This window comes from Idiotropiscis lumnitzeri, chromosome 8 (assembly GCF_059441095.1).
Source record: "Idiotropiscis lumnitzeri isolate Australia: NSW breed Sydney's pygmy pipehorse chromosome 8, RoL_Ilum_1.0, whole genome shotgun sequence".
NCBI classification, from domain to species: Eukaryota; Metazoa; Chordata; class Actinopteri; order Syngnathiformes; family Syngnathidae; genus Idiotropiscis; species Idiotropiscis lumnitzeri.
In genome coordinates this window covers 7972359-7994939 of record NC_142398.1, presented here as the reverse complement: position 1 = coordinate 7994939, position 22581 = coordinate 7972359, and the positions used below count along the sequence as shown (strand labels likewise).

At 41.7% G+C, this 22581-nt stretch overlaps 1 protein-coding gene across 6 annotated transcripts in view; it reads left to right on the top strand.

Moving 5' to 3' along the window:
• Positions 1 to 22581, top strand: part of lrba (LPS-responsive vesicle trafficking, beach and anchor containing) — a 199502-nt gene that overhangs the window by 44162 nt on the left and 132759 nt on the right. For 4 of the 6 annotated variants that reach the window (XM_088302314.1, XM_088302313.1, XM_088302309.1 and 1 more), the window contains exons 23-33: positions 197 to 381; positions 820 to 973; positions 1752 to 1932; positions 5783 to 5886; positions 6256 to 6363; positions 6906 to 7047; positions 8395 to 8752; positions 14374 to 14546; positions 16629 to 16713; positions 16876 to 17009; positions 20053 to 20114. In XM_088302314.1, the coding sequence (XP_088158440.1) occupies positions 197 to 381; positions 820 to 973; positions 1752 to 1932; positions 5783 to 5886; positions 6256 to 6363; positions 6906 to 7047; positions 8395 to 8752; positions 14374 to 14546; positions 16629 to 16713; positions 16876 to 17009; positions 20053 to 20114 (1686 nt within the window). The remainder of the gene's footprint in view (positions 1 to 196; positions 382 to 819; positions 974 to 1751; positions 1933 to 5782; positions 5887 to 6255; positions 6364 to 6905; positions 7048 to 8394; positions 8753 to 14373; positions 14547 to 16628; positions 16714 to 16875; positions 17010 to 20052; positions 20115 to 22581) is intronic. The other 2 variants (XM_088302311.1, XM_088302310.1) reach the window with 2 other exon arrangements.

Here is a 22581-nt window from a genome sequence, read left to right as displayed (position 1 = left end):
TGGACCATCTTAATTAGCAAACGGCTTGCTTATACAGAAGGTGCATTTCGGGAACTAAGAGGCTCACAAAAGCTAACCTGACCATTTAATTTCATGGGTGGCCAGACACTATAGATAACTGACTATTTGTACACACGCAATTAAAAAGTCAACTACATGATGCCCCCCCCCCATAATTTCATTGTGGTGTCTACAGGAAGCAAGCCAAACGGCGACGACAGGAGCCGGTGAACAGTCTTCTGCCCAGTCCAGAGAGAGTGGAACCTCAATACCGCGTTCCACCATGTTCCGCATCCCGGAGTTCCGCTGGTCCCACTTGCACCAGCGCCTTCTCACAGATCTGCTTTTTGCCATTGAGACCGACGTACAAGCGTGGAGGAGGTAGGCCAGGCTTCTATTCATCGGAACTTGACTGGACTGAAAAAAAAACAAAAAAAACTGAATGAATGAAATGAATTTGACTGTGCACAAAAGCCATAGAAAGATGACCGCTTGATGCTAAAACATCATCATGATCCTGCTCTCATGCTTTTTATACGATACTGTGCATTCCCTGCCTTAATTTTAACCACCACCCTTTGTCTAAAACTGCAACCTAGGATTAAAGTCTAGCTTTTACTTGAAACTATTTTGAAACCCTTATTTAAAAAACCTGATTTCAATTTGAAACCCTAACCATAACTTCAAACTAATTTGCAACTTTAACCCGGGTTTAAAATATAGATTTTGAAAGCCAAATACTTGTCTGAAACTGAGGCTAATTTGAAAATGTAACCCTTTTCTGAAAATGGAATTTGCTGTATTTTTCTGTCTCTTCAGCCATTCCACCAAGACGGTCCTGGACTTCGTGAACAGCAGTGACAATGTGGTGTTTGTGCACAACAGCGTGCATCTCATCTCACAGGTGGTGGACAACTTGGTCATGGCGTGCGGTGGCATCCTGCCGCTGCTCTCCGCCGCCACCTCCTCCTCGGTAAGTCTCCGGCCAATGACACACACGTGCACGCACAAGAGGAAATTATCCATCCACAATGACCTTTTGCCAGCTGCGTTAGGCCGCCGTTTGTCGATTCCTTAACATTGTTAACTTGCTTTTTGTGTTGTCTGACCTCTCTTTTATGGGATGCTGCGCGTCTGTTTGACTCGGACATTCAGATTTATTGTTGTCTCTAACTACATTTACCGCAACGTTCATTTTAAGATATGGACAAGTACGTTTTCCGATTGCAAGATTAAGCATCTCCCTCAGTAAATTGGCCCCTTATTTTTATTTATTCATTTTTGGATGATTTTACTCATGCCGCTACGTGTTGTAGAAAAATGTTTTTCGGATACAATTGACAATTTTTTTCAGTTAAATTCTTAAATTATTAGCGTTGATTCATGTAGTGAATATTTAAATAAAATGACATTACATTTAGTTAATTCAAAAATTTATGGAATTTAATTAGCATTTGTATTAGTGTAATAAAGAACTGCACCCATTATTGCGCTATATAAATAAAGTTGTATCGTATTTACAGCACAGACATGAGAGAACGGCTATGGTCATGACAATGCAAATCAATTCTTTTATTTTTTCCATCGATATATATGTTTTAAGCAATTTGAATCGTTATTGAATTGATTTTTGATCAATCTTTCCCATCCTTGCATAATACTGTACGTATAATCCCATCAATGTATTTATCAATTTTGGTTGCTCCATTTCTCTGGTGCTTTCATATCTGTGGTGTGTGATGCGCCTCCAGCACGAGCTCGAGAACATCGAGCCTTCTCAGGGCCTGACACTGGATGCCTCGGTGGCCTTTCTTCAGCGCCTCGTCAACCTCGTGGACATTCTGGTCTTCGCCAGCTCGCTCAACTTCGCCGAGATCGAGGCCGAGAAGAACATGTCGTCGGGCGGTATCCTGCGACAGTGCCTCCGCCTTGGTAGTGTCACTTCCTCACTTTCTATTTCTTTACTTTTTTTTTTTCTTTTTAAAAAACTGCCTCTGTGTGTATTCTCTCTGCTCTCCTTCCCTTATCTTGTTATTATAACCCCCACCGCATGGCAATGGTCGTATAATGGTCGATATCGTGAGGTAGCGATTTGGCCATAATGGCCTCGCCTGTGCTTCTGCACTGTGTAGAGAAAGGAAACACGGACACTTCCACTCGACACCTAAACCCCCTAATCCATTTTCATACCATTCATTCCAGGCTATTAAATACGGTTAGAGCAATACATTCAACATGGATGTGCTTACCTGCAACACAAATTTCCAACACTGACCTTGTGTTTATTCCGAATTCAAAACCTGAAGGCTGCATTGATGCCCTATGCTGGAAACCCTCATTTGATATCCTAACCACATTTTGACACGAAATGCTAAACCTTGTTCGAAAACTATTCCAGGGTTAAAACCTTAATTTGAAAGCCAAATTCCAGCTAGAAACCCCACTCCTACTTTGAAAAATCAAACCAAGCTTGATATCCTAATGGAAAAAAACTCAACTTTCTCTTTAAACCCTAATTTGAAGACCTAAACCTCACTTGAAACATAATCTACGGTTGAAACATTCAAGGGATTTTCCAGCTGGGATGGACCATTTTTCAACAATATGCTCTATTTATGTATTTTTTTCATCAGGAAAATGATGCATTTTCCATTTTATCAATTTGTTTTGGCGAAACCAATGGAAAACTAAGGAGTTTAAAAACGCCTCCTGGTAATGAGCATTATGGCCACACACCCCTACTCTCCCTCTATGTCTCGGTGGAAATAACGTCAGGCACCAATAACAAATTGTCCATTCATCTGAAAATGACGTGTCCGGTGCGGCCACACTCGCCTTGACTGTGGAGTCGGCCTCCTTGCTGGTACTGCAACTGAAGTTGCATATCCTTAGATGGGTCATGCATGGGAGTGCTAGATTTTAAAAGTCCAGCATTGAAATTTCACCTAGGCACGACAAACGAAGTTGTCGTGAAGCTCACTATCTGACATTGACACTGCCGAAGTGACCCATAAAAGCAAAAAAAAAAAAAAACACACAACAAAAAAAAACAAATACCTCAAGGGCATATCGATGAGGTACGTGGTCATCCAAAATTGACTGCCACTCACTCCACAAGCGGTCCGGACGTGACCGCAGCCGCTGGCCAACTATTTTCACAGATTGAAGTGGACAAGGGTTTGTTTGTTTGTTTTTTTTTTAATCAGAAACAGAACTGACAAACCAAGCAATTGCAATGCTTTCCCCCTTGCTGTGATGTACACAGCTGAGACGGAAAAGAATTACATGTCGAGCTCCTGAAGGAAGTGTGCCAATTTGTCATAGATTTCCTCCCCAAAAAGCTTTTATATCACTGGTCTTTTAGTTGGGGTGAATTTATTATATAAGTGCCAATGTTCTGCCGGATCAAGTGTTATCTGAAACCAGGCTCGAATCTTGAAACTCTAATTCTGATTTGAAACCCTAAACCAGGCTAATTTGAAACCCAACCCAGACATGAAAGCTTAATCGACCTTTGTTCGAAACCCTAACCCAGGCTCGAAATCATAACCCTGACTTGAGAATGTACTGTTAAACGCCAACTTGAAACCCTAACGTTGTCTTGAAACCTGACCATCAAACCCCATCACTTTCTTGGAATGCTAATTTGAAATCCAAAACTCGACTTTACATTTAAAACCCTATTTTGTAACCCTAAATGAAGGTACAGTAATGAAAGCTTTCTCACATGCAGAGTTGTACTACAAAAGCAACGAGCCTCACGGCACTCTTGCACGTCCAGTGTTGGAAAATCAGCAGGCGCATTTGTTGTGAAATGAATATTTGATGAGGTATGTGCTTCCCATTGAAGGCGCCTAATCGGATTTGGGCAGAGTGTAACAAGGTTTTAGCGTCTACCAGCCCTCCGTCCCTCCTCCCCTTCCTCCTGTATGTCTCCGTTTTACAAATGGCCGTATGAGAGAGTGGTCTTAATGGAAAAAGCCAGGCCATTTCCAGACGGCATAATTCCCTCCTTCGCTTTCCAAATGGCTGAAATTTGTCAGTTGTCAAGTAGCAGTAGCATTGAGTGGGGGTTGTGGATTACAATAGATGACATTAGATGACAAGTGTGCCACATGTGAAGTGAAGTTGCATCAGGGTAAGATGTTATTTGCCGCAAAGGAGGAGAAAGTGTCTCTCAGTGCAGACTCAGCACACGCGCGCACACAGTAAGTGTGTATGTTCGTGTGTGTCTGTGCGAGATTACTTGTGTGAATCAAGAGCACACCTTGCACTGTATGACCTTGGAGCAGGCACACTGAACCAGGCTGACATTGTTGGCGCCACCTTGTCATGTTCTTTTCCCTTTCATTAGTGATACTACTGATTCTTCTACTATTGTTTCATTTTCTCATTCTGCCATAAAAAAAAACATGATCTACATATGAATATATAAAGTTGGTGGGATCAGAAAACCCAGAAAGGGTTTCTAAAATCAATCTCACCTTATTGTGTGTTTGACGATCAATACATAGACAGAAGAAAATAGGGTAGACAATGAAAATAAACTATTTTAAGAAGAAATAAAATACAAATAAAATACAAATAAATTAAAACAATCCTGCCTTGTGACAATCAATAAAATCCTAATCCCTCTTTGATTTATTCAAATTCTCATTTGCAATGTTGACAGCCAAATAAAAACAAAGCACTCGCTGCAGTCCCCTTTTTGGCCCTTTATTAAAACAAATACTTAAACAACAAACTGTGCAATGCGATTCAGTTAGACATATAATACATTACCATACGTCATAGCACATGCGGGGCTCTAAACTAACTTTTTACACCGGTGCGCCCAACTTTTTTTTTTGTTGCCCCTGCCACAGAGGTTAGCTGCACCCAAATTTTTCACTGCATCACATTCAACAATGCAGTTTTATAGATCAGCTCCTCCTTCTATTGACTGAAATGTTTTGTTGTAGTTGGTTCTGACTTTAGAATATAACATTCAAGAAGTTGTCAGTCCTTATCATCTGCAACTATTCCCACTCTGATGCTGTGTCAGATGACTTTAGATCAGTCACCTAGTCGCCGGCCGCAATAACCCTTTTTTTTTTTCCAAAGTTACACTTTCCCCAAAACTATCCTGGTAATGTTTTTTATGCTACTGATAATATGATAGCACATATTAGTTGTTTATTTTTTTTTTTATATATACATATATTTGCACTGAGCAGGGGAAGCTTTCTAATGTCGTGCAGTGATTATAATGACAATAACGGGTATTCTGTTTCTGATTCTGAGTACCCCCTTTTTAAGTGCAAATAACTTTTTTTTTCTCAAGAATATTGAACATTGGCATTGAAATATCGAAAAATAAATGATATTTTCGATTAAAACATTAAAACAATGCACTGGCGCAACCTCTTTTTTTTTTCTTTGGCGTACAACTGAGAAATTAGGGTGTCTGTGCTCCCAGATTGGTTTCTGTCTAGAGCCTTGACATGGTGGACCAAAGTTTCATAACTGGCTGCTTAGAATCAAGTGCAGCGGTTATGTCCGTCACTAACTTTTTAAAAATTATATTGGAATGAATGTGGTGAGTTATTCGTTGCAGTGTCTTCTTGGCCAAAAAAAAAAATAGGATCGACCAGAAGTGTTGTAGACTTTTGGAACGGAGATATTATTAAAACTTCGGGAACCCCGGTCCTCTTGTTTGACGCCATAAAATCCTCTAACTTGAAGCCCTGATTTTCATTTGGCTTTGAATTCCATCTTTAATCACCTCCTTCTCTCCTTTTAGTGTGCGCGATGGCGGTGAGAAACTGCTTGGAGTGTCAGCAGGCTCAGTTGAAACTCAGCAAAGAAGCAAACTCCGCCATTTCCGGCCAATCTGTGTCTGGACAGGCAAGTCATACCAAAGATGTCGTCTTCTTCCGCTCCTTTTTTTTTTTTTTCACCATTGAAGTCACTTCCAGACCAGATTGAAGCTCTGCCCTTTCCTCCCCACTGACCACCGACCACCAGGCGTTATTGCATTAGCTCATCTTATTGTATTACCGCCTACCGTTGTCATTGTTGTTTTTTTTATTTGATCCCGCGACTTCCAGTAAAAGTCACGCCGTTCTTTCCCTGAACCGCCGCCGTGTGTGTGTTAAAACTCATCCATAATGCAGCAGCTCTATAGAACAGACATTACATTAAGGATGCCGTCTTCCCGCCGGAGGAAACACAAGCCTTGTCTAACAAATCAAATATCTCCTTTGATTGGTGCAGAGTCTAGTGGATGCGGTGACTGCCGGGACGTCTCCCGTGCGCGACTTTGAGCGGTTGCTGCAGGACATGGACATCAACCGCCTCAGGGCTGTCGTCTTCCGAGACATTGTGAGTTGTGAAAAGCACACACCCGCATGGTTAAGTTCAGTTCAGTTGCATACTGGTCAGTATTGTTTGTGTTTCCACCAGCACCCACAAATAAACAAACCCAAACTATTCCATTTCCTTTTGCAGTCATTAAAATCAATTGGCTCATACAACTAGAAGCGCTAACTTGACTAACTTCCCATGTATTTTCCAACAAACATAGGCAAAACAATAAACAATATTGGCTTTATTGTAAATTAACATTTTGCTTTTATAGGTTAGGCCTACGCTAAACTAATGGCAAATGAACCGTGACTTAACTTGAAAGAGAATACTACTTCAGTTAGAGTTCAATTGTAGTAGACTAAACTGGTCTTATTTTTGGTAAAATGTTTCCAGTTTTTGTAGCATACAAATGGTCATGTACATTGACTTCCTTGAACAACTGAAAGTCTTGGTGGAAAAGGGACTTGAAAGGACTATAGTGGCACTTTCTACAGAGCATGTGTACTGTACATGACATACACGCGCAGATGTAGTTTAGTATTTTTGTTTTGTTCCAGGAGGATAGTAAGCAGGCTCAGTTCTTGGCTCTGGCCGTGGTCTACTTCATCTCCGTCCTCATGGTGTCCAAGTATCGAGACATCCTGGAGCCCCACAACGACAACAAGCATCCCCAGCGAACGCAGTCGACCCGCAGCACAGGTATAAGGAGGCTTGATTGAAACCCTGTTTTGAAATTGTAACCCTTTCTTGAAACTCCAATCCGGGCTGGATGCCTGTTTTGAAAGCAGAGATCTGCAACCAGGGCTGGAAACCCTAACTTGAAAACATTAGCCCGACTTAAAATCCATTCCTAACTCTGGTTTGCTGCTCTAACACAGACTGGAAGCCCTAGATTGAAACCTTAATGCATGCTTAGGTTATAACTTTAACCCTGATTTGAAACTCCACTTTAAAAACTTAACCATGGATTGAAACACTAATTTCAAACTCTAAGCCTGGTTTGAAGGTTTCATATAAAACACCAACCCTTCTTTGATACACTACACGGCATTTAAATCATATTGACAACCTGAATGAACCTTGCTCAAAACCCTAATCTGAATGCTTCATTTCCGTCGGTTGAGGTGTATAAATCTTTAGATTTATTTAGCGCATAGTTAAGTACATTGCTTAAATATGATTTTATTGTACGCCACACTTGTTTGGTAGGATTTTGAGAAGTTGTTTTTGTGAAGGTTTACAAGACTGCACATCAAAGTTGTTTTGCCTCCTCTTAACAACAACAACGACAAATCTAATTGAAGTAGCTAAATAATTGTTTTTATTCATGGTTCATTTGCATTTTAGTGAAAGCCTAACCCAGGGGTGGGCAAACATTTTTGATTTGGGGGCCACAATGGGTTCTAAAATTTGACAGAGGGGCCGGACCAGGAGCAGATGGATGGAGAGTTTTGGTAACCTCACCTCATCGGAGAAAAAAAATACATTTCATTTTTAATGAAATTGAGCAAATTCATTACAACAAGATATATATCTTTGAAAAACCACACTATTTAGAAAATAAAACATTAACAAGGTTTATTCATTTAAATTTTTTTTGGGCGGGCCGGATTAAAACGTTTAATGGACCGCATGTGGCCCCCGGGCCATAGTTTGCCCACACCTGGCCTAACCTATAAAACCAAAACATGTATGTATTATACATCTGATATTTCTTACAATAAAGCAGACTAATTTATTGCTTGTGTTTATTACAAAAATAAATGGGAAGAGGACCTTCAAAAAAATAATCGTACATTAAATCACAATCGCAATATTGAGGGAAACCTATCACAATTCCATTGTTTTTCAAAATTGTTGAACCCTTTCAGGTGGTCATCTGTGGGTACCAGTCAGATAGTAAATATAAGGTAGTAGTATAGATTGAAACCATGACCCTGCCTTTAGACACTGATTTAAAAGCCTAACCTGATTTATTTGTATTATTTATTCATCTTGAATCACCCTTATAATAGACCACTGATTGAATGACTATGTTCTATATAGACACCAGTGCCGTGTCTGCTGGGCCAGAGTCGGAGAACGGTGTCTCCCTCCGTCACGACTCCGGCGTCAGCGACGGGCATGCCTCCATCACCGCTGCCAGCGAGGCAGAGATGTCCTCCTCCGGCGGCGCTGCTCACGGCCCCGACGCCGTCTCGGAGGCCCTCTCTACGCTGTCCTCCGAAGTCAGACCCGCCGATGCCAAGGGCAAGAACGTGAAGGATATCCTGCGCAGCCTGGTCAGCGCACCGGCCGATGACATCATGGTGGACCCCGGCCTGCTGCCGCCCGCTTTTTTGGGAAGCGTGGTGGGCGTGGGTGACATTCCCAGGGATTCCTTGCAGATCCGATCTTTTGACAGGTGAGCACATCTCTTAACTCAAATGTTCTTTCTTTCATCGCACATACAGACATGCAAAGGAGCCACTGACAACGGAAATGTGTGAACTCCATTTTGTTGTTTTGCTGGCAAGTGATTTTGTTTATGTTTGCAATCAAATCAGAGGGGCATACAGCCTATCTCTGTGGTTGATATGGCAGTGATATTTATTTTTGACAGAAATGGTGGTTTTCCTTAGTTGTTAGTTGATTACAAACATCAGTCACGTCTTTCCCGTGTTCAAGACAGTCTCAAACCATAGACTGTCTTGAACAAGCACTTCTTCCTCCATTTCATGGCAGATGGCAGAAGACCTGTATGTCTGAGCTCAATTGCTCTTCCTCAATAACCCGAATGACAGTCAAATGAAATTACATTTTGAGAACAGAATTTGAAATTATTGTACACAGAGGGGAATTTTTAGTGAGGATCAAATACAGCTCAGCTCAACTTTCTTTTGCACTTTACCATATTTGTGCAACCCAAAGTGTTTTAAAACAATTTTGTAATTTAAAATTAAACAATAAAAGCTGGCAACAAACTGAGACTCCTGGTTTTCCACTTTGCTCCTGTGTGTTGGTGGGTGAAAAAAAAAAACAACACTCTTTCCCCAGGACTCCATATGGCCATTCCTTTTCAAAGTTGACAGTTTCATACCTGACAAAAGCTGATGACCTTGAAGACATCGCTGCGCGGTACCCTCAGAGAATCCAGAGGAACATTTTGTAACAGAAACCTCTTTGAACCGAGGGATCGTGACTCAGTCCGCCATAAATGCTGGTTACCCCGGAGTGGGATTGGGAGGGGAAAACAGTCATGTGGTGCATCCGCAGACAAGCCCAGGTGAGAACGATGGTCCTTGGGTCTGTTTTACATTTGGCCTTTGAGGATGAGTAAGAGACTCCTCCATGGGGGAGACCGACGAAGTCTAGCTTCTCACATTCTGAAGAAAACGCCTCCTCCCCGCAGCCAGCCAGTCGGTCGGCGGGTCTAACCCCCCACCCCCCGACTACGGGAATTCCGCAGCATCTCGGTGATGATGGCGTGTCTTTATCTGAGGAATGCTTTGTCAGGCCTGCGGGTGCTCTTCATATCAGGGGGATTAGACTGGCTCCTGCCCGCTGAGCACGCTCGCCGCTTTAACAGGGAAGGACGTCAGGAGTGCTGGAAATCATAGACCAACAGCTCGGTGAGGCTCGTCGTGCAACACACGCAAGCCACAGTTCACAGCCAGACACCTTCAACAGGGGCTGGAAGAGGCTTTAACATAAACACTCACGATAAGGCAGATGTACTGGAAAGGCCTGCAACTTGATGCGAAAATGAATACAGTGGTACCTTGACTTTTGAGTTTTCTTTATTTACGAGCTGTTGAGAGCAAAAATTTGAAGCAAAACACGATTAAAACAAAGACTATGTATTTAATCAAACATATAACTTACAAAAAGTCCAATTCATGCTAACTCAACACATTGCAGAACACGACAGGTTAAAATGACTAACATCAATGACGCCTGAATTAGAACCCTTTTTGATGTGGAGTTGATAGCCTTGAAGCTCCGAGCAAGATTTGAATGCCGACTCCCTCCACCCCTCCGTCCACCCTCGTGTCTCTGGCCAAAAAGAACACCGCCAGCTCACTAACGTGCTTTCACGGCACCATGCTAATGTAGCTACATTGCTAGCAGGACTTATTCATGATGGAACAGGGTTCTGCATTAACATTGGCCCGATGGCCAGGGTAACTACGTGACTGTGCCAGGCCGCCCAACATTTACTGAAGCCAGTACAAATTTAATTGACGAAAACGATGAAAGAAGAATGGAGCTATGCCGGTGATTGAAATATAGATGATGCACCATTTAATGATGTGGAGACCTTCAGCTGTTAGTCCAAAGTGGCTAATGTATGCACAAATTAGAGCTTCTCATTTTGTCCATGTAGAGATTTCTCCATTGTCATTCCCATTGTGCGCTAAACGCACACTACCACTGTTTATCATCTACCTTGTCCATCGACTGCTGGCATCTACAAGCAAACCACCAAGTTCTTCTGCGACATGACAACGAGATGAGTTGACATTCTACACAGATCTGCTTGCCAAAACATGCCACCTCTTCTCTCGTCCAGACGCTTGGATTTATGAGAAAGACATATAAGGGAGGGGGACAAGAAAATCCAGATAAAAACTGGGAGTGGGTCAGAGGGTGAAGTATCCCAACGATGCCCCCCCACTCCCTCGGCTGATTTATTTACTAGCGCAGACCTGGTGGATTTCTCCCATCCATTTCTCAGCCGTGCCCCTGTTATGACAGTCAGTCTGCAAATATTTGCTGACACGAACCAGAACTAAACAGTGTCATTGTACAAGCCGCTGATTTAGATCAGCAGAATGTGCGAGCGGCGGAGATATACACGAGGCGCACTTGTTTGCATTCCTGCCGTGCGTGTACAGAAGACTCGTGTCCATCTTGAAGTGTTGTTAATAGAGCGCTCGGGAGGAAACGCAGCATGTCAGAATCAAACAGCGTTTGAATGACGGCAAGTTCAAGTTCTCAAATCGTTCTTCAAAATGGCCACCTGTAAATGACAAATTTGTCACAAAATGGACGACTGAAATTGAAAATTGATGACGATCACTCTAAAGAACCTAGTTTGCAAAATGGAGGACTGTCAATAAATATAGCAAGATTAAAGAATGTAAATGGCAGACTGTCATAAAATGGAGAACTAAGTGAAAATATTCTAAGAGAACTGAACTGTTGGCAATGTCGCAGAAAGGAGGACATTTGGCAAAATGGACGACATAAATGTCACAAAACTCATTTCTGTTAATATAACCAATACATGGCAAAATTTGAGAGCTGTAAACGAATGGAAATGTTGCAAAATGTAGGACTGCAAAATGGAAGACTGCCAATAACGAATATATTGCAAGGTGTTGGACTGTAAATGTTACAATACGGAAGACTGTAGATATCAAAATGTATTGCTGTATAAAGCATATCTCGCAAAATGGAATACTTTACTCATGCATACATTGCAAAAGGGTGAACTCATAATTTCCATGTGAGGAAAGTCGAGTGTGAACTGAGATCATGATACTTAATATAACCTTATTCCCCCCTTTCCTGATGGAGTAAAAATAATTTTCTGTGTGAGGGAGGCCTTTTTTTGTCTTAAGTAACTAATTGGGGCACAGTATATATGAGTAGTGTGGTATGGATCTGTTTATTTTTTTCCTCATCTTATGTAATGTGCGTACTGGCACCTTTGAAGTTGGTGTAGACAATGGAGAAGTTTTCCATGCACACGCATGCATGCACGCAGGTGCACACTTTATCACTTTACCTGAAATTGCGGCGATTACGAGAACGCATTTATTTCCCGCATCCATAACAGGTTAAAGCCTTTAAATAACACACACACACACACACACACACACACCTTGGGCCTCCTGTGTTGTGGCTGACCGCCATTACTGACATCTGATTAATCGTTTAGGGCGGCCCACTCATGATAAGTGTGGCTAATGACCTGCTGAATAATTTACCGGTTCCTTTACAAGTAGATGCAAGGCTCCACACAAACACACATTCTCTATTTATGCATTCTTTTGTGATTTTATTTTATTTTTTTAATAGAATGTACAGTACATTCGGGTAGTTGCGGCGGTCTTCTGCCCATCACGATAGGGCCGTCCTGTGTTGTGGTTATCTAAACAGAAGCAAAAGTTAGTAGATAACTAGAAGAAAAACGGATTGATTTCACCCATGCAATTCAGTCATAAATTAAATCATGGTAAACAACTGGAGGACTGACAAAAATGACAAAATTGAGTTTTTTGAATAGAAGAATAAAAAATGGAGGACTTTACATATCGTAATATGCAGGACTTTAAATTATGGACATGTATATATTGTCACAAAATGGAGCACTGTAACTATGTCACAACATGTAGGACAAATGAGTACATTACAAAATGGATAAATGTGAATAATGTATTTTACAAATCTGTTGCGAAATTCATGACCCTAAATAATTTATATAATGCTGGACTTGGAGAAGAATCAAATAAAGGAATTGCTAGCTTCTGTGCTCTTTGTTACCCTGCAAGCTAAATTAACTTTTCTAGGCAAGCATATGCTTTGTTCTATATTTGCTAGCCTGTTTACTAAATTGGCTAGTTTGTATAAGCAAGCTCTTGGGACATTTTTGTGACTCTGTCGGCTAGCATGACTTGTCTGTGTAAACTTGAGTGATGTTCAATCGACTGTGGGCTAACTTAGCTTGTGTGTGTAAATTCCTGGGCTATTTTCGCTCACTCGTGTTATACCTTGGAAAGCCGGGTGAAACTTCTAGGCCATCCCCAATCGCCTGCCTATCAACTTGGCCTGTTTGACTAGACTCTTGTGTTTGAAGGGCTAGACTGCATACTGAACTGGTTTATACTATATTTACTAGCTTCTGTGGTAAACTGGCTATCCGGGGGTTAACTCATGCTCGCCTACATCATGCGTCAGTTTCTTCAAGACGGTGTTTTAGCCTTTGGTCTCTTTCTGCTTCCGCTGCACTTCAACATGTGCATTGCGTGTTTGACCATACACTTACTAGCGTGTGCGTTTGTGTGTGTGTCAGCAGCAGCAGCAGTCAGTGATTAGGCTCTGCTTCCCCTGTGTCAGCACTGATAAGCAGGGCCAGCCTCCCTTTGATATGGCCAGTGGTCTGTCAGAGCCTTGCTCCAGACTGACGGCTTATCTGCAGCGTGCTGTTGGACTCCGCAGCTGCTGTTACAACCGCACTCGCTCCAACCACATTACTTTAGGGACACTTTTTGGAGAGTGCCAGCAACAAAAAAAAGCTAAAGAAAAAGCTAAATCAGTTAATCACTTGATCCTTTGAATCGACTCGCATGAAATCAAGTGTTTGTGCAACGTCGAAAGCTATATTTTTCTAAAATGTAGGATGCCCTTTTTGCCAAGCATAAGAAGCAAAAGAGCCAAAGAGAAAAAATATTTACAGAAAAATTAGATGACCACGACTCATGGAAAATCTACCTAACTTTATTGCTACTTTTTTTTTTTCCAGAAAAGAATTGCAAACCCCAAATTCGGCGCAGATTCTAAAAAACAGAGCTGCAATGAGCATGAAAAGCAATCAACTGTTGATAACCTAGTGGCTTTTGGCTCGTCCCATCAGCGGGCATCACAAATGTAAAATGTAAAATACTTTCTTTGGATTGTTTTATTCGTCCCTTTTTGAGGCTACTTCTTCATTTCGAGTGAATGTCACAACGATCCAAAAGAAAAGGCAAAGCCAGTAATGATCCTCTGAATTGTCGTTAAACTTTTGTGACTTCTAAAGCCACATTTTCTGAGAATATTCAGGCTGAATTCTCGAACGTTGGACATAGGCAAAAAACCAAGATGCAAAAACACAAATCAAAGTCAAAATGTTATCCCTGAAATCCTAAAAGTGTGAAAACCTTCTACTGAATGCGCATTTTGAAGTTGTTGTACTTTGATACAGTATGTCTGCCATCTTTCTGTCAGTAAATGCTAATGTTGTGTATGTTGACGTGGGTATTGTCTTATGTTGCACAGGAGTGTTGTGCTTGCGCCCAAGAAAGCGGGCGTGACATCTCAGGTGCCTACCGCCGCCGCTGCCACTCCCGCCCCCGCTCTCGCTCTCCCCACCGTTCCCGCTGTGACGCCCGCTGATGGCGTCGCCGTGGTTTCTTCTGGAGATACATCACAGAACAGCAACTCTGCAGACGGTCAGTAGACACACACTTACACGCATGCTTAGAGGGCAGGAAGGACGCAGACTGAATTACTCGGCTATGTAAGAAATCAATATTTATTTAACAATGCTACTCTTCTGTGTGGTTTGTGAAGCATAATATCATTATCTAAGGCCCACACTAGTGCGACACTTAGTCACGTCAGACTCTAGCTCAGTGATTTTTTTTCATTAACATTTTTATTTCTTTTATGAAAAAAAAAGAAATTGTATTGAATTATATTTTATTTTCTTTTAATTATTGAATTTACTTTATTTAGACAATTATGGCACACGCACAAAAATTTATGAAGTGGACTATTTATTTATTTGTATTTTTTTCGAAAGAATGATTTTAATTAAAAAGCAGTTATTAGTCATCAAAATGGGAAAAAGGTAATCCACTTGTTGTGCTCTATTAAATTACTTTTTAACATTAAATTTGAACAAATTAAAATGTTTTGTATTTCGTGTATTTGCCCGTCATATAGTTGTTGTCCGGTTTGTTTTTTTTCAAAATCATTTTGAAACAGCAGTCACAGTAGTTTTTTATTTTATTTATTTTTTTTTCAAAATAGTTTTTTGTGTGCTTAAAATAGAAATTCAATATAATGACAGAAGACTGACGGGGAAATCCATTTGGTCCTCTTTGTTTTCAATCAGCTATACTTCATCTCCCTAACATCTCCCGTACGCACAACCACACACATACGCATGTACATTCATCCCAAAGCACATCACACGTCATTCCCGAGGAGTTATCCCTTCTTGGAGGCGGTTCTGGCTGGAAAAACAAGCAAGGAGTGTAAGTCTCCTCTTTTGCTTCTCCATATTGAGCCGTGCATGATCTTATTTATGAGGCACGGGGAGGCCAATTTACTGGTGGATCAATCAAACGTAGACTGTGTAGCGCGTGCCTCCATGTCGTCATAGCCCGACAATCACACGGTCAGAAAAGTAGCCCACTGGGCTAAATCGGTCTGCGATGACGCAATGAGTGACGAAGGGGAGCCCACTCATTTTGTTCGTTCACTGTGACGCTCTAAAAAGTTCGCTTTCCGTGAGTGATGGGAGTTGTCATATTTTTGAGCTTACTCTACTACGCAGCTCGAACAGAATCCCTTTGAGCGCCGATGTCACTGCACTACTGCTACGTTGCAGTAAGTTTGCGGTCCGTAATTTATGGCCGTCATCATATTTTTCCTCTTTGCAATTTACAAGACCCAGGACAGGGACTCATCTACCTCTTGGATTGCTATGCTACTGTTATGTTGCAAGAAGTTAAATTTACATGATTTACGGCCATCATCATATTTTCCCTCTTTGCCATCATATCAGTGGTACCCAGGCCACAGAATCTTGCACCTATAACATTATTTTATCGCTACATTACATTGAAATGTGTGATGTGCGGGATTTATGGTCACCACCATACTTTTCATTCTTACCATATTGCACTGAACACCAAATCACTCTGCATTCTCATGGTAAATCACATTTTTGCTTTTTATAAATGGAGATGCTTTATGTTGACTCTTGAGTTCTATTACTTTGTGCTATCCTATTTTTTTTTCTTTGCCATATAAACAAACCAGCAAAGCAAAATACTGGTGCTGACTTTTCATTAAGGTCTGTTTCAAAATCGTGGAACCTTCTTGCTCCGCGCAGCGGTGCAGCGTAGCGGGTGGGGTGGTGTGGGGGTGTCGTGTGGGCGTGTGCTAAGCGATTGACAGTGAAACATTACCAGGCTCTAAGTATGTAATTTAGAGGCCTCCATCATGAAAAGCTCTGAATTGTAAATTGATAAGGAAGACTTATTGTGCCCGGAGTACATCATCCTCTATCTTAACCATAAAAATTATACTTGTACCCCTACTTGCCCTACTCCACCATAAATCGCCCCCTCCCCTCTCTTGCAACATTTGAATGGAAGCCATTGTATGATTTCATAAGAGGCATGTTTCCGCGCCGGTTTATGGCACTTCGCTGGCCGTATAATGTATTGCCTTGAGTGTGTGTGCGTGTGTGTGAATGTGAGTCCAGACTAATAACAGAGTTCTATGGTTTCCCCCTGCAGCAGGCGGCCAGGGTCCAGCTAGCACTAGCTTGCCATCTGTCCCCCCGCTCTCCCCTGTGACCCAGCACACAGCCCCTAATATGAGGTAATTCATCTTATTTTTTTCACCCCTTACACATACACACATTTATGTACATACCTTTTTATATTGATTCAAGTTTTTCCTATTCAAAAAAAATAACATGGCCTTGACCTAGAGTTGCCTGACATTTTGCTCATGTTGTCCTCTCAATTATCATTTTTATAGCATCTCGGAGCGCCTCGAACATGCCTTGGAGAAGGCAGCCCCCCTTCTCAGAGAAATCTTTGTTGACTTTGCTCCGTTCCTCTCCCGTACCCTGTTGGGCAGTCACGGCCAGGAGCTCCTCATTGAGGGCACCAGTGAGTATGATACAGTAGTCGTACAACGCCTCCAAGACCACTGCAGAAGTCGAAAATGTCTGACTATGATACATTCATGTCAAACGGGAACACCAAAAGATATGTCAGATGACAGCAATGAGCTTGTCTTTTTTGTTTTGTTTGTTAATGGACAGTTCCACTGTAAAGGGCAGTCAGTGGGCAATATGTGAGATGGTATATTGATTAAGACTGACAATTCCGCCTTTTCAGATTTTCAGTACAGTTCTCCTAGTCAGAAGTTGAACATTTCGGACAAACTTGCAATGCAGTATTAGTGCGCAATAATCCATCCATCCATTCTCTTCCGTTTATCCGGGGTCGGGTAGTGTGGGCAGCAAATAGAGCAGGGAAGCCCAGATTTCTCTCTCCCCAGCCACTTCATCCAGCTCTTTCTGGGAGATCCCGAGCTGTTCCCAAGACAGCTGAGAGACATAGTTTCTCCAGCGTGTCCTTGGTCCTCCTCGGGGCCTCCTCCCAGTGGGACACTTCAGCACCTCACCATAGAGATGTCCAGGTATCATCTTGACAAGATTCCAGAGCCACCTCAGTTGGCTCCTCTCAATGTGGAGGAGCAGCAGCTCGACTCAGAGCCCCTCCCGGTTGACCGAGCTTCTCACCTTATCTCTAAAGGAGAGCCCCCGACAGCCTGCGGAGGAAACTCATTTTGGCCGCTTGTATTTGGGATCTTATTCTTTCGGTCACAACCCACAGCTCCTGACCATAGGTGAGGGTAGCAATTTAGACCGTTTTCTGACTGAGGACTATTTTCGCAGTTTTGGAGGTGCTGTTTTTCATTCCAACCACTTCGCCCTCGGGTGCCACCCGCTCCTGTGAGAGGTGAAGATCACAGGTTGACGAAGCCAACAGCAACCACATCTGTAAAAAGCAGAGATGCAATACTGAGACCACCAAACCAGCCAAAACAAAATGCTTTTTTTTTTTTTTTTAAACAATTTTATTTTTAAGCAAAATAAAGAGTATCACTATTATTGGCTGGCAACCATTTCAGGGTGTTCACTGGCCGAAGATGGCTGGAAAGGCTCCAGCACGCCCGTGACCCTTGTGACGTTAAGCTGCTTGGATAATTGTTATTAATAAAATTAATTAAAATTAAATTCATTACAATTAAAAAAGATTCTTATTTTAATTCTTATTAGTAAGTCACAGTGTCCCACCACTTTTGAGCTATTCATAGAAAAAAACCTGTGGGCTACTCATCTTGCCCTTGGGGCTAACTAGTACCCACTGGCACTTTATCTTTCTTTGTTTTTTTTTTTAGGCTACTTCACATTAATTAGAGCAAAAAGGGATCTCTGTTTGCAGTATCTCGTGTAGCTTCCTCCTTCCTTCTTCTCTGTAAAGCGCCAAGAGGAGAAAAAATAGTTAATTGCAGGCAATTAACTACGGAGTCGGCTCATTTACTCAATTCAGCTAGTAGCCAATCATATTGCCCCTAATTAGACGTCCCCTCAAACAAGAAAAGAAAAGCTCATTACTGGTGACAGCCAGTATTAACGGTTCTTGAAAACCTGACTATTTAAATCCACGGTAAACTGTCAAACCGGTAATCGGCCCATGCCTAGTTACAACTGTGGTTGTTGTTAAAGTGCTCTCGATATTAAGTTGACTTGGTCCAAATTTTGACGATTTGACGGTCGATTTCGTCCCTGCTGTTTAAACTGGCTTTAACGCAGTAGCGTGATGAGCCAGTAGCAGCGCTTGAAGGTTTCCAGGGGCCCGGGTCAGAGGCCAGGCCCCTAATAGTAGTGTTTGGGATGTCTGCTGCCACCAAACAAAATGGAAAGTTGATTGATAGTTGCAGGAGGGGGTCGGGTGGTTGGACTAGTGGGTGGGGGTTGAGGTAACTGTGTAGAAGGCATTGCAGGGGGAGGTGTATGTTTGTACATTGCCACGTCCCATCTCTTCGTCTGGGCCTCTGGACACTCCATCGGCCTCCTTGATCTCTTCAAACGTCCCCATGGTTGGCCATTAGGGATCAATAGCGGACATATGCCGGCTCAAGTCGGACCTGTAATACAAAGCCCAAATATGTATTAGTTTACATTTGCATCATGTCAGCTCATTAGGCGCATCAATACTTGGTGCGCCTTTGCAGATGGTACGATGTTGGCTAATCCTAGTTCTGATGAAGGACTGCATGAACGATTTCCACAGAGGTTCGTATGGTTTTGCTTTTTTCTGATTCTTTGAGTCCAAGTTTTTTCAACTGTCAAACAAGTCAACCACTGTGGAATAAAACTAGAAAAAAGTCAATCGCAGCATTCCGACATGCTTGAGAGAAGAAACGGGAACCAGTTTGTTGGCAAACTTCTCATTCATTAACCATCCGCATCTTCGCTGTTTTATTTTGCCTTCGCTTGCTAAATCTATTTGTGGGTGGATGAATTTGATATTTACATAGCAGACTGAACCTTTCGGATGTTGTTCGTAAGATTATGGTATCAGTTCTATGGATGCCATTGCACTTTTCCTTGGTGCTGCTTCCTTTAATGTCAGTGATACAAAGAACAGCAACAAAAGAATATTTATTTATTTATGCATCTATTTCAATCTTTCTTAGCTTTTTTTTTTTTGTGATTTAGTTGAACTCCAAAGTGCAATTCTTTATTTTTGACTCTTCACTAAAAATAATGGCAGATTATGTATTTATATCATTTTTAACATAGAAATTGTGCCACTTTATTTTCATTTATTTATTATTTTGAACCACTTAACTTTGGAGGATCAACTGCAATCAGTTTCAAACATTTATACCCGTAGCTTAATGCAATGTGGCTTTTGTTGTCTTTTTTTTTTCATCATACGGTTTCGTCCAAATTTTATTTTTGTCATCATCATTTTTCACCAAAGAAATACTGTCAAATGTCTGTCATAAAAACTCAGTGTTCTTCGTATTGTTCCCAAGCGCGATGGACTGGAATATCCTCCTCGCAAGAAATATTCGGCTAAAGGTGTCCATTTTGTTAAATAACACCAACTCTCTGTCTTGTATTTCCTGCAGGCCTGGTATGCATAAAGTCCAGCAGTTCAGTGGTAGAGCTCGTCATGCTGCTGTGTTCACAGGCAAGTCTCGCGTCTTTATCTCCTCTCTCAGGTGCCCCGTTGCCGTAGTTTTGATTTATCCACCTCACCTTGAGTGCACTAAATCCACCACCACAACAACAGAGTCCGGACTCCGAGCCATCCAGCCACTTATCTCTCCATTCCCACTCTGGTCCCGTCCCCCCCATCGAGGTCCAAGATACCAGATCGAAGGCACCTCTGCTCGCAGATATCGGCCGCACGGGTCAAGGGTGGGTGACCCGTCCAGCTCCCCTTTGACCCCGGCCTCCGGTGCCCATTGTGGGCCCAAACCGACGAGGAGGGATAATGTCGATTTGATAGTGCTTTGCATTGATTGGCCCTTGTCTCATGGACGCTTTTGTTGCCAAGTTTATTTAGCCTGCCGCCACATTCATGAATACTAATTCCAGGATCATAAGCAGGCATGGGCGGGTCGATGACGGCCGTTGTCAATAGTGTCATTTCGGGATACCTGATTAGCATCACGCTACCGATGGGTGCTCTGTTACTGCTGTCAATCTGAATCCAATACAACGGTTGCCTACCATTTTGTTAATTGTACTTTGCAACACTTACATCTTTCCACACATGGTTTGCGAGGGAGCCGAGTACAGATGAGGAGGCTATTTTAGAATATTAAACCATGTTCATGATCTTAAACAATCTTCAGGGCCGCTGCACACTGAGTGATGCCGGTGGAACTCTCGTCACCATTTGCGCAGGGTGATGGGTTTTGCCACTAGATTTTACGAGTCTCGGCCACTGGCATTGCGACAATTCAAAATTTGAATCCCAGTGGGAAAATGTGGTGTCGCTGCAAATTCTAAATTCATGGAAGTGTTCACACAGGTGTAACATCCATTTCTGTGTTTTAAGCGTGTGCCTAGTCACCCACTACTTGCCGCCTACTGATAAAAATACAATATATATATACTACCCATAATGTGTTTTAAAAGCATAATTATAATTTAATATGAAGCTGTACAGGAAATAGTGAATCAAATATATACGCTAGCGGCATATGTACCGTCCAACAGGGTGAGTCGCCAATTGTGATTCTATTTTTTTATTTATTTTTTTTTTTGCGCTAGTCGGGTCCTAATCGGACGCTCACGCCATGTGCGACGGACGTAAGTGAAACTGAAGTTATAAACAAAGAAAACAAAGTGAAGCGATCGCATCAGAACCCATTGGAATCCTAGTCTTCACGTCATGTGACATCTTTAATACTGCATCTACTGTATGTGGTAAGATTATTAGACACTTGCTGCTATCTTGATTAGCAACAAACGCCAAATGACCTTATTCCCGTTTTTTTTTTCCTAAAAGCAAATCTGAGGGAGACATTTTTAGAATCTTATTAAACAATGTTGCTGCTATATTGCAATCCATGTCATGCAAAGCTGGATTTCACAACTATATTAAAAATAATGGAGAAAATGAATATGGACACACAGCGAGTATTGGAGTACTAATTGTCGTCACCACACAAGGGCTTTAGTTCTGGATTTACGACTTGTGTAAAGGCACCTTCTGACAGACAGTTTACATGCTTTGATGCTGATTTTTTATTTTGTCACAGAGGTCAAATCTACTCAAAATTATGTGTTGCTCCCTGTTTTTTCCTTATTGTGAATGTGAAGGCGGAATTTTGGGGTCGCAAAACAGAACAAATAGGGTTTTAAAAAAAGACTCAAATGATTGACTTACACCAAAAAGGGAAGGCGATGTTTAGAATCTTTTATCCCTTTAACATAAGCGGTAATATGGATAATGTGCCAAGGTGCTGGAGTCTTGTTTAGAAGAGGACTTCGAGCAAAACAATAGCGTCTAATAAATTACTACAGGTTGGATTTGAGCTGCACAATATCAGAAAAACATGGAGAAATCAACATTTTGCGATATTTATATATATATATATATATATATATATTTTTTTTTTTTTGGTCCAATGAAAAAAGTCAAATGTTTTTCATGTAGCAAAATGTGCAAGGTCTTCTTAGCAAATTGTAATTCTTCTAATGTTCCACTATTGCATGGCGATGTACGTTTAATTTTGCGTCTGACTGGTAAAATTCATATAAAAGCACACAATTCCGTAACAAAATGATTGCATGTTTTTGCGATATGCATGTTGCCTCGGCCATAATGGCGATATGGCAATAATTTTCAATTTATTATACAGCCGTTGTATGGATCAACTTGAAGGTGTTTATTTTCTTTCAGTGTACCCAGGAGCTCATTGGTGTCTATTAGATTCACAGTGGGGTCATCGATTTATATCACTGCATATCTTTTTTTTAAGGTTCTGAATGGTGCACACCAATTAACTACGTGGCGCAGCGGCAGCAGCGGCATACGAATATGTGGTCATATTGCTGCACCAGAAGGAACAAACAGATTTTTATTATGACTTTACTACTGCATTAGCTTATCTTAGTGTTTCAAATTGTGTACAAATTCGGGA